Source organism: Pipistrellus kuhlii, unplaced genomic scaffold (assembly GCF_014108245.1).
Source record: "Pipistrellus kuhlii isolate mPipKuh1 unplaced genomic scaffold, mPipKuh1.p scaffold_m20_p_21, whole genome shotgun sequence".
Taxonomy (NCBI): Eukaryota; Metazoa; Chordata; class Mammalia; order Chiroptera; family Vespertilionidae; genus Pipistrellus; species Pipistrellus kuhlii.
The window spans coordinates 501522-513647 of NW_023425520.1; the positions used below are offsets into that span (position 1 = coordinate 501522).

The 12126-nt window shown below is 57.6% G+C and overlaps 1 protein-coding gene across 13 annotated transcripts in view; it reads left to right on the forward strand.

The window, feature by feature from the left end:
- The first annotated feature begins 1383 nt into the window (after positions 1-1383).
- Positions 1384-12126, forward strand: part of MAST3 (microtubule associated serine/threonine kinase 3) — a 36627-nt gene continuing 25884 nt past the window's right edge. For 5 of the 13 annotated variants that reach the window (XR_006742413.1, XM_036450057.2, XM_045585817.1 and 2 more), the window contains exons 1-3: positions 1421-1474; positions 6391-6422; positions 9405-9476. Coding sequence is in view for 12 of the 13 variants with exons in the window: in XM_036450057.2 (XP_036305950.1) it covers positions 1436-1474; positions 6391-6422; positions 9405-9476 (143 nt within the window). In the remaining variant the exon portion in view is untranslated. Of the gene's footprint in view, positions 1475-6243; positions 6298-6390; positions 6423-8978; positions 9138-9404; positions 9477-12126 lie in introns of those variants that run through there. The other 8 variants (XM_036450069.2, XM_045585820.1, XM_045585821.1 and 5 more) reach the window with 4 other exon arrangements.

A 12126-nucleotide genomic window follows, 5' to 3' on the forward strand; every position in this document is an offset into this window, starting at 1 on the left:
ATATTTCAGAGAGGAAGTAGGAGGGAGAGAGATAGAAACACCAACGATGAGAGAGAATCATTGATTGGCTGCCTCCTGCATGCCCACACTGGGGATCAAGCCCACAACCGGGCAGGGGACTGACCAGGAATTGAACTGTGACCTCCTCGTCACAGTTTGATGTTCAACCACTGAGCCACGCCCGCCAGGCAAAACTGTGATAATTTTATGGTATGTGAATTATATGTTAATTTAAACATGTGTATGAGAACATGTTTTGCCTGGGAGCCCTGTATTCTTATTTGCCCAATCCGGTCACCATAACGTGGTGAGTCCTACAGAGCCTCCCAGGCAATTGGTGGCTGACCTTTCGGAGGGTCCCCTTCAGCCTCACAGACTCTCATGACCAGGTCCAGCAGAGGGGCAGCCGAGAAGCCTGCAGCTGCAGAGACCGTGGGAGCCCCAGGGAAACAGAGGACACGGATGCTGTCTTGGGGTTTTAGGCTTTTCCCAGCCTTAGGTTTCCTTCTGCAAAGCGGGGCTGAACAATTGTCGTCAGGTTCTTGTACGAGGTGGTCTCACAAGGCACTTAGCCAGATATCCAGGTTGGCACTCTTCACAGGCAACCATCCTCAACAAAGGAACGGGCAGCCCTGGCCAGTGTGGCTCATTGGATGGAGCGCCCTCCCCTGCGCGGAAGGGTCGCAAGTTTGATTCCCAGACAGGGCACCTACCTGGGTTCAGGGTTCCATCCCAGATTCTATGCTTGCCTGAGGCAACCGATCCGTGTTTCTCTTTCACAGTGATGTTTCTCTTTCCCTCTCCCTGCCTCTCCCTCAAAAATAAGTTAAAGAAACAAAACATGTCTTTGGGTAAAGATTTTTTTTAAAAGAAAACAATCTGGCAAAACTACAGTGGCTTCCTGTTCTTATAAATAACATTTTATTGGGACTAGGATCAGGATTAGGTGAGGCAAAAGAATCAGGATTTAGGACTACCTAAACAGTCCTTGCAGGGCAGTGCAAGGGCAGAGCTTGGTCCTGTCTTTATTTAAAATGGTGATATTTTGTAGATCATGCATTATTGTATTAGGTTTGATTTTTTAAAATAATGAGTTTGGGGAGAGCTTTACATTTTGCACGAAGATGAGTGCCAGCCTTGTGGGGTGCCCTGGGCACACGGATTAACCTCTTGGGACCGCAGCTCCCTCATCTGCAAAATGGGGGTGACAATGCTCCCTTCTTTCTAGAAGGATTCATTGAAAAATGTTTACTTCTGGGCCCAGGATGGGGCGGGGCCTGGGAGGGCTGGGCCGGCTTGCCCAATGGGGTGGGACCTCCGAGGAGGACTCCAGGGAGGGCGGGGTCAGCGGCGTCAGCTGACCGGCTGGATCGGTGGGGGCCCCCACGCGCAGGGGCGGAGCGGAGGGCGTGTCCGCTGCAGAGACCAGCGAGCCATGGACGAGCCGAGCCTCCTGCGGCGCCGCGGGCTCCAGGTGAGGCCCTGCGCGGGCGGGGACCTGGCCTGGGGGCGGGGAAACTGAGGCAGGGGCGGGGCGCGCTCTGATCTCTCCCTTTTGCCCGGCTGGTGGGGAAGGAGTACGTCTCCTCTGACATATGGAGAAACTGAGGCTGCAAGAGCTGGCCCGAGAGAGAGGGGCTGAGGGATGCGCCTTCCCCCACCAGCGGCTCCAATAATAACATGAGCAGCAGCAGCCCAGGAGCGCTCACCATATGGTCATCGTTGCGTTCATCCCGTTGCGACACACTAATATTCATTAATGGGAATTCAAACTTGCCACCTTGTTCCGGCCTCAGCTCAGCCAGAAGGCAAGCCGGGGAGGCTCGGGCCGTCCGGGTGCCCATTTGTCAGATGGGGAAACTGAGTCTGGGGAAGTCACCAAGCCGAGGTGGCCCAGCAGGGATCTGACTCCGAGTCCATAACCGGCTCTCAGACACCGGTGATCAGCTCTGTGCGAGGCGGGCTGCAGAAGGCGCCCCTGCTTCTGTGCACCTCCGTTTCCCTGGGAGCCTAAGAGCGCCCCGTTTTTGGCCGGGGCTGGTACCCAGGAGGTTGCACAGAGGCCTGGGTTCGAACCCCGGTGGCAGCAACTTCTTGGAGCTTAATTCCCAGGCAGGGAACGGAGAGGATCTGCGGGTTTCCTGAGGGCTTAGACCGCGCTCTTTTGGAGCCACCAGGTTGCAGGTGGGGAGCCTGAAATTGGTCATGGACCCAGCACACATGTACTGAGTGCCTTCTGGGTGCCTTCTGTGAGCCCGGCTCTGCAGAGGCAGCGGGGCGCTCCCCTCCCGCCCCCTCCTCCCGGACCCCAGCCGGGCGGGAGGGATGGAGGCCAGAGCTCAGGGGCGGGGGGCGCTCAGGCACCCCGGAAACGGCGGCCGGCCCAGCGTTGCTGGTGGCCTTGGGGCAGAGGAGGCAGGATCTCTGGGGAAAGGAAAGAAGCTGAGGGCAGCGAGAACTAGGAAGGGTGGAGGGTGGCGGGCACCGAGGCTGGCAAAGAAGGGGGAAGGCGGACTGGAACCCAGGCTGCTGCGGGACAGGATCCCCAGGACTGCGAACCCCTGCAGGTGCTGAGGAGCGGTGCGTTGGGGGCGGGGGGGGGGGGGGGGGAACTGGGAGCCAGCGGGCATTGCCGCGGGGCAGGGCCCCCCAGGGCGTGGTGGGGTGGGGAGCAGAAGGGTAGGCGGAGGCCAGAGACCGGAGAGGAGGAGAGGGGGGCGGGCAGGACTGGGGAGCAGCGGGATGCTGTGAGGGGACAGGCTCCGCCTGAAGCCCCAGTTAGGCTCGAGCCCCGCCCGCGGCCTCTTAAAATAGAGAAACAGCCTTCTGGTAGGCGAGTGGGGGCGCTGCGAACGTCAGGAAGTGGGGGCCTGTTCCACTGGGAGGAAGCACCCGTCCGGGTGTTCAAAAGGGGAAATGGAGGCTCAGAGAAATGTAGCCGCTGTTGTTGAGGGGTCACATCAAGGAGGGGGCAGATCAGGATGTAAATCCCGGCAGGTCCTGCTTCCCCTACACACCGGCCCCACCCTGGCCACGGGCCACCGGTTTGGGGGCCACCAGCTGGTGTTGGCTGTGGGTCAGGGGAGGAGTGGACCTTCCTGGTTTGGTCAAGTTCAGACTTCTGGGTAGCATTTATAGGAGCCAGTTACCACGAGCCGTTATTGCGACCATGACTATTTTCCCATCATCTCCCACTTGGCAAACGACAAAATTTTAAAACACCAGATCCCCAAACACAGTATCCAGGGGCAGTAGAGCCTGGGTCTGGATTCTGTCTCTGCTCCAGCGGGAAGGTCCACCCTGCTTCTTCGTGGCCCAGTCCCACTTCCTCTCTCCCCGGAAGCCGGTGCTTCTCCAAGGTGGTCCCTGAGGACATCTCTCCCCTCGGCTCCAGCTGAGAGCTTCCGGTGGGACTTGGTGCCCACTCTTCTGTTTCCCACTAGCCTGCTGGCCCAGCCGGACAATGCCCCCCCCCCCAGCCCCTTCTCTCCCTCTGGGTCCCCTCAATGCCTCCTATGGGACACCTCGTCCTGCTCCGTCTCCTCCAGACTGGGGATTCCTCAGCGTGGAGCTGAGACTTCTGGAGGGAGGCAGCATGGCCAAGCCCAGCCAAGCACAGAAGATGCTGTAAATATTGTTTTAAAAAATATATATCTTTATTGATTTCAGAGAGGAAGGGAGAGGGAGAGAGTTAGAAACATCAGTTTGGTCGGCTGCCTCCTGCATGCCCTTGACTGGGGATTGAGCCCGAAATCCGGCCATGTGCCCTTGACCAGAATCGAACCTGGGACTCTGAAGGCTGGCACTCTATCCACTGAACCAAACCAGCTTGGGCTGTAAATATAATTTTTAAAAGGCAGCTCCAGGGAATCATGGTCCCCTTCCTATGCCTGATGCCCTAACTAGTTGGCTCGGTGGATAGAGTGTCGGCCTGTGGACTCAAGGACCTCAGGTTCAATTCCGGTCAAGGGCATGTACCTTGGTTTTGGGCACATCCCCAGTAGGGAGTGTGCAGGAGGCAGCTGATCAATGTTTCTATCTCTCTCCCTTCCTCTTTGTAAAAAATCAATAAAATATATATATTTTTTTAAATAAAAAGAGGGGCCTGAGGGCCAAAGCAGATGATGCAGGGAGCCAGGGTTTGGGTTTTTTTTTGTTTTTTTTGTTGTTTGTTTTTTTTTTGGGGGGGTGGTGCCTGGAGAGTTCTGTTAGGCCCAGCCTTTGGGAGGGGGAAGTGAAGGTTTAGGGGGCTGCTCATCTTCCCCTCTCCTCTCGGCCACTTCACATCCTTTAGTGTTTGGGAAGCACATTAGGAAATGGTGGTTACTGTTAACCTCACAGAATTGTCTTGACTCCGATTCATAGAAGCCACCCTTGAGCTTGCTCCCTGATTCCTCTCAGGACCCTGTGCAACTGGGCTGTTTTCCAAATGAGGAAACGAAGGCGCCAAGGGGTGATTTGCTTGGGGGGTCACACAGCCCAGACGGGGGGCAGCCGGACAGGGAACCAGGGCTGTCAGGGGCTTTGGAAGGAAATGGCTGGGATAGAGAAGGATGCAGCGGGTACCCTGGTTCAGATCCCAGCTCCTCCCTGTTTCCCGTTAGTAGGAGTGGGGCGGACCGAGAGGGGAGCTGACCTAAGATCCCATTACAATTGGATGGGGCAGAAGGAGACCCTAAGTGGTAGCGGTGGTGGTTCTGGGTCTATAACCTCTTGCCCTGAATGGTAGTGAGCTCTCTGTCCCCAGAGGTATTTAAGCAGCCGGACCTCAGGGGGCAGGTCAGCCTCCTCCCACCTTGAATGGCTCGGTTTTCTGAGCTCGAGGTAGCTGGGCGACAGGTAACACCCCCACGAACCCTCCTCTTCCCCTGCGGGGGGGGGGGGGGGGGGGACCCTGCCAACTCCTCCCCGGGCCCTCCAATTGGCTGCGGGGGCTAATGACGTCACTGGTTGCCACAGCGAACGCTCTGGTCCGGACGTGGGCAGCCCCCAGCCCACCTTAGGCAAAAATAGCAACGTGTCCTGGACTCCACCGCCGGCGTGTTCCGTGTGGCGGGGAGGGGGCGGGCGGAGGAGGTGTCCAGAGACCTGGATTCTCCGCTTTCTTAGCCAAGAGGCGTGGGCGGCTGGCTTCCCTCCGCGCCTCAGTTTCTCTGCCTGTAAAAAAACAAAAAAAATATACAACAAAAAACCGGACTCTGCTCTTGATGCGTAGTAGGCACCTCGGTAAAAGTAAAATTTACTAGTTATTCTGATAGTCTGTGGGGTCTCTTGCTGAGTGCAACAACACACAACGGTAATAAAAATAATAATAATAATGGCTGGTTTACCCGGAACCCTCCTGATGTTATCTCCAAATTGCAGAAGAGAGAACTTCAGCCCGGAGTACAAGCCACTTGTTCTACCGTAGGTCCCACAGCCAGGAGAGAACAGATAGCCCAGGTCTCAGGGTCCCCAGACTCTAAACTTGTGCCACATGGTCTTTTGGGAATTTAAAAACCCTCTACGGTAGGGGTGTCGAACTCAATCAGAGAAGGGGCCAAAATCTAAAATCCAGCCTAAATCGCGGGCCGAATGGTTTACTGAACAGTCATAAACTGTCATTGTGATGGAAATGCAGCGGAGTGCAGTGATGACAGCGCGGTTCGGCCCGCGATTTAGGCTGGATTTTAGATTTTGGCCCCTTCTCTGATTGAGTTCGACACCCCTACCTAGAGTGAGCCACAGTGGAGGGTGGGCTGGGGGACGGGACGGGGGGAGAATACAATGGACCCCAAGCACAGGGCTTTTTTGCCCTGCGTGTGTGAGGGCACCCAGGGTTAGGCAGGTCAGCTTGCTGAGCTCTAAAAGGGTCTTGAATAGTGAGTCATTGGTCAGGGCCCTGCTTCCCACCAGGGCCCAGGACCCAAACCTGAGGAGGCTCCGCAGAGGGTGGAGGAGGAACGGCTTTCAGATCTGAGAGGGGCGGGGTGAGGCTGACTCAGGAACCTCTCTCTCCTCAGTAGATTGTTAGTATCCAGCCACTGTTGACATACGTCTTTTAAAATGTAACTAATTTATCTTAAAGAATGGAGTTATTTATCATACCCATAGGGTGTGAGCTGGGCAAGGAGGTAGATAGGGAGTCCAGAGGAGCTTTGAGGAAGAAGGGATGACTGAGCTGAGACCTGGGCTGCCATTAAGCGGCACCAGAGTGGAGAGTGATCCTGGCGGAGGGCACAGCGGGCGCAAAGATTCTGAGGCGGAGCGGAGCCCAGGATGAGGGTAAAGCAGAAAGAAGGCATAGGCTGGGTTAGGGTAAGCATGGGGCCACTGGGGTGTGAGGTGGGGGGAGGGCCAGGGCGGGGAAGGGCTTGTCTCTGGGAATGACCCATCTTCATCTTCTTTCAGAAGGAACTGAGCCTGCCTCGCCGAGGAAGGGGGTGAGTTTTCGGGTCGGTTGGCTGGGTGGGGGCCCTGTGGTGCGGGGCACACAGATCTCAGCTGCAGCCTCCAAATTGTGAATTTATTTATTTAATCGTTACAACCAAGCTTCTCACCTTGATCCTACTCCTGGTGTTTGCAAAGCAATTCACAAGTGCCTCACGGGGCCTCCCCACAGGCTGGGAGGCCCAGGCTGGTTTGCAAATGAGGAAATGGGGGTGTAATTGCATCACTGGCTCAAAGACACCCAGCTTCTGAAGGCGGGCAGGCTTCTCTGGCATCCGAGTCCAGATTCTCAGAGAATCACAATCCAATGTCCCAGAGGCAGCTTACTTGCCTCCCGTGATCGGGACCTCTTTCGGGGAACATGGGTAAGAAAATTGTATCCTTCAGGGTCACAGAAGTGTTCCTGTAGGCTGGCGTTTCTGGATCCCCAAAAAGTTCAAAGAACATGTTGTTCAGCACCGTTGCTAGTTAACAGATGGAGAAACCAATGCCCTGGAGAGGAGGGGTTTACCTTGTGCTGATGGTCTGGAGGTGCATGAGTGCAGACACCCCCTCTTTGGAGGTTGTATTCAGCCATGTCGGGAGTACAGATTGCTTGCCCACCAGGGAAGTCATTCACTTAACAAACTTTTTTTAAAAAATATTTTTTATTGATTTTCCACAGAGAGGAAGGAAGAGGGATAGAGAGCTAGAAACGTTGATGAGAGAGAAACATCGACCAGCTGCCTCCTGCACACCCCCCACTGGAGATGTGCCCGCAACCCAGGTACATGCCCTTGACCGGAATCGAACCCGGGACCCTTCAGTCCGCAGACCGACGCTCTATCCACTGAGCCAAACCGGTTTCGGCAAACTTTTTTTTTTTTTTTTGAGCCCCTCCTGTGTGCCAGGCCCTGTGCCAGGCACAAGGGGCACGGAGACTGGCCATTGCTGGACCCTGCCCGCTCCACCCTCACTCTCTTGGGGAGAGGGGTGGTGAAGTGGTGTTATGAAGGGGAGAAATGAAACAGAGACAAACCTTGAAGGGAGTAACATTTGAGCCTAAATCTGGAACCAGAGGAAGAGGCCCGGGAAAGAGTCTAAGGGGAACGGCATTCAGGCAGAGGGAACGGCATGGGCGAAGGTCCTGAGGTGTGCACCCGTGTGGCCTGGGAAGAACAGCGTGGAGACGGGTAGCTGAGTGAGCACAGGGGAGGGGGCGGGGGGAAGTGAGAGATGAGACAGAGGCCGGAGACCAGGACACAGGCTTCATCAGAGGAGCGGGAAGCCTGCTCCCAGAGGAAGAAAAGCTCATGTGCAGGGCTGAACATGCCTTTGTAAGGTGACCAGATGTCCTGCTTTTGGCAGGACAGTCCTGATTTTTAACAATTGAAATTGTTAAAAATTTTTACAATTAAAATTGTGAAAACTGGGGCTGTCCCGCCAAAAGCAGGACGCCTGGTCACCTTACGTTTGAGGGGAGGAAAGGGAAGGGACCGAGGCGGGGCTTAGGGCACTCTGCACACGCTGATGGTGGTTTCACATAAGGCACATGATTAGGGACTTAGGAATGGGGGCTTAGGGTATTGGGCAGGTGCGGATTGGTGGTTCAGTGTACAGCCCATGTAAGGTGCCTGGTTCGGTGCTCAGGAATGTCCGGCTGCAGGTGCAGGTTACGTCATTCTCCGTCCATAAGCTGGGGGAGGGGAGGATCTATCAAAAAGAAAGTAGAGGTTCAGGTGTTTGATGACAGTTTGAAATCTCATGGTGGGGACAAGTACAGAGTGGCCCTCAGGCCCTAACCATCTGCTCTCCTGGGACTGGGGCTAATGCAGCTGCGGGGAGAGCCTGTGGCCCCAGCAGGGGCTGGGTCTTGGACATTGCCCGGAGAGTAGTCTTTGCCCGGGCTGGGGGCGGGGTGGCGGACAGTGAATCAGTCCGAACCACGGAGGGCAAAGTCCCGCACCGCGGGCAGGACCGGAGCAAAGACTCCCTAGGGGCTGTCTAGCCTCTGCCACCTGCGGCGGGCCGGACTGGGTCCACCCAGCGATTCAAGGGGGCCAGAGCCACAGACGCCCCCTCCTTCGGGGTCTCGTAGGACGGGCTTCTCCGAGGAAGGGCGGGTGGGGCCAAAGTCGGATCTGAATGCGGGGTGGGGACGGGATTTCGCGGCCTGGGGACCCGCGGGGCACCGGCCTGGAGGCGTGGCCGGGGTCGGAGTGTGCGCACCGAGGCCAGGACCCGCCGCCAGGGGGCGCCAGTGCCGGGGTTGGAGGATCGGGGCGGGACCTGCTCGGATCGTGTGTCCCGGAGACCCCCAGAGCTGGGACAGCGCAGGGGCCGGCGAGGCGGGGCCCGGCGGCGGAGCTGCGATGCGGTCGGGGAAGCAGCGACAGCCTCCCCTGTCCCTCCGTGCGGTCCCGAGGCCCCTTCCCACGAGGGAGTGACACCCACCGCCCCGGCCCGCACTCCAATCGCTGCGGCCGCTGGGCAGGGCCTGCGCGCAGGTGCGGGGCTCGGAGGCCCGCCCCGAGGCGGGGAGAGCCCGCCCCCCGCCCCCCGCGGCCCGGCCCTCGCCGCGTCCGCCTCTGGCGGGCCCGTGCGATCACGCCACCGGCAGGGTTTTGGGGACCGCGGAGGGGGCGTTGGCACCCGCCCGTGTAGACGCGGCCCGGCCTCGCCATGAAGTCCCGCAGGGACAAGCTGCACATCCCGGCGCTGACCCTCGAGTGAGTGGCTGGGGAGGAGAGGACCAGGGGGGAGGGGCGGCTGGCCACCACCCGTCCCCCAAGTCTCCGTTCCAGTGGTTCAGACTGGCACCGCTGCCTCCCAGGAGCTTGCCTGGGTGACCCGGCTGGCCCCGCCCTCGAGGCCTGCAGGAGACCCAGAATCCGGGCCTTGGGCCCCTTCCTCCTTTTCCTGGAGAACCGCAGCCCCTGGAGTGGGCCACCCACAGGGCGCCCCAGGTTCACCGCCCCCGGCCTCTCTCTTTGCAGTCTGTCTCCGAGTAGCCAGAGCCCGTCCTTGCTGAGCCCCAGCAGCCCCTCCCTGGGACTGCACCCCTGGAGGTAAGTGACAGCCAGCAGGGCAGGGCTCAGACAGGCCCTGGGACCCCAAAGCCCTGGAAACTCCCCAAACCCAGCTCCCTCCCCAAGGCACTGTGGGCTGCTGACCTCGCCTTCTGGGCCTCAGTTTACCCCTCCATAAAATGGCGCTGTGAACCACAGGAGGGTCCCGGTGGGGAAATTACACTTTCAGTCACAGCCAGCAGGTCCCCGTGTGACAGGTGGCCAAGGTGAGGCCAGAACTTCAGGTGTTGCCCAAGGCCCTGAGGCAGGTGCTGGGTTCCCAGCCTGCTCCGAACCCTCCCTGCTGAATCAGCCTGGCTCCCAGCCTGTGACCTCAGGGATTCCCCACACCCAGCGCAGCTAGCCAGAAAGCTCCCTCCGAATGAACACACACACACACACACACACACACACACGGTTAAGAGTTCACCATGACAGCCCCAGCCCCTGAACCTAACAGAGAAGTATAGGCAGAGAAGTGTAGGCAGAAAAAAATCCTGCTTGACCGAGCACCAAAGATCCCTCTGAAACCCTTGGAGGGAGGCCCCTCTCCAGACCCTGTTTCCCACCTGAGGGAATAGGCTCCGAGCGGAAGCACCAGTTCTCTTGGCTCAGCGTGTCTGGGGGCTAAGCCTCAGGGCCAGCCTGGCCGCCAGAGTCTGTCAAGGGTTTGAGCCACCCTCTGTGACTGATGGGGCCCAGGACAGGACACAATACCAGCGTTATCCTGGGCTTCTTGTACAGCTCAGGACGGGGACCGATGTGAGTGTCAGTGGCGTCCAGAATGTGGCCGCCCATCAGTCCTTTGCACCTTAGTGTGAATGAGCTGCCCAGGCTCTCCCCACAGGCCTTTAATGGGGAGAAGAGAGGACGATTTGGAAACCATACTGGGAACTGGGCAATAGGCAGACACCTTCAGTTGGTCAGCAGCATTTGTTAGGCACCTACTATGTGCCAGGTGCTGAGGATATAGCTGTGAGCAAAACGAACGTAGTCCCTCACGCACGGGGCTCCGGAAGTGGGTCATGAGCAAGTGGGCGGACAAACAAGATACATTCAGACAGGGGCCTCTCGGAGGAGGTTATGTTTGAGCTGAGGTGTGGACAGAACTAGGGGAGGAACCACTAGGCAGAGGGAACTGCATGTGCAAAGGTCCTGGGGCAGAACTGAAGCTTTTAAAGCCTCAGTGGCTGTCTTAAGGGGAAGAAGGTCTTCTGAGACAGAGGCCAGGAATGGAGATGGCAGAGGCAGGGAGGTGGCTTGGTCAACATATGGGTAGGTGATGGTGGTTCTGGACCATTTCCAGTGTCCAGAGGCAGGCACTGCTGTAGCCTGAGGCACAGGATCTCAGATGATGTTGTCCAGGGGCACCTGGGAGACAGCGTTAGGCCAGGACTGACAGCTCTGACTTGTGGGGACCAGCCGGTTTTAGCAGGAGGAAATGGAGAAGTCTGGAGACTGCCTCACTCGCCACCAGGGGGCAGCAGATCCTCATTGCCTTGGGCCATTTAAGGACATGGGTCTTTGCCTCTAAACTCCCTAGAAACAGGTCCCCAGTTGTCCCCTCAGCCGCAGGGCTTCTTGGAAGTCCTTGCCTCCTCTTCCTCGTCTCTTCATCGCTCACCCTGCTCTAGCCAAGCAGCTTCCCGAATGGCTAGCATGTGAGCCAGCTCAGCCTCAGCGCCTTGGCACTTGCTGTCCTTTCTGCCCAGAGCCTTCTTGTCTCCACTTCCTCTTTTCTTTGTTTTTCAAGTATCCATCAAGCCCACAGACACGGAAGCCTTCCTCGAACACCCGCTGCTCAAGGGTGCCCCAGCCCTGGTACAGCCATTACACCCACCTATTTCTCTCATCCTGATCTCATCGTGGGTGGTATTTCCATGTTTTCTTGTGTGACTGTTGGGCTCTTTTCTTTTCTTTTTAATACATTTTTTTATTGATTTCAGAGAGGAAGGGAAAGGTAGAGAGAGACAGAAACATCAGTGAGAAAGAATCATCAGTCGGTTGCATCCTGCACATCCCCTCCTGGGGATCGAGCCAACAAACCAGGCATGTGCCCTTGACTGGAACTGAACCGGGACCCTTCAGTCCGCAGGCTGATGCTCTACCTTCTGAGCCAAGCCAGCCAGGGCTGTTGGGTTGTTTTCTCTCCCAGAGATCTGGGAGCGACCTTGAGGGCCAGACTGGATCTGTCCTGGCCATCCTCTACCTTCAGGGCCAGCCAGGTATACACCAGGTGCTCAGTTGATGCTTGTGGCGTGGACAAGAGGGAAGCCATTGGGAGGGCGCTGCCTGTGGCCGTGGTGGTGGTGGTGGTGGCGGCGGTGGTGGTGGTGGTCGTGGTGGTGGTAAGAGGCGTTAAGGAAGGTCCTGAGTTGGGCCCTCACAGACAGGGGGCAACAGACGCTGTTCTGGGCAGGAAGAGCACGGTCAGAGGAGAGATCTCTGGGGCCCTGAATGCCAAGGATAGAAAGAATTTGGATTTCCTACCCAGGGTACTTGGAAGCCACACGGAGTATGGGACCGAGAGGGGTGTAGACAGCGCGTGGACAGCTGGGAAGGCCACACTCCCCCTGCTCCAGACAGCTCCTGCTCCCCATGGCTTGGTCTGCTGAACCCGGAGAGCATTCCTGGGGAGACACCCAATAGC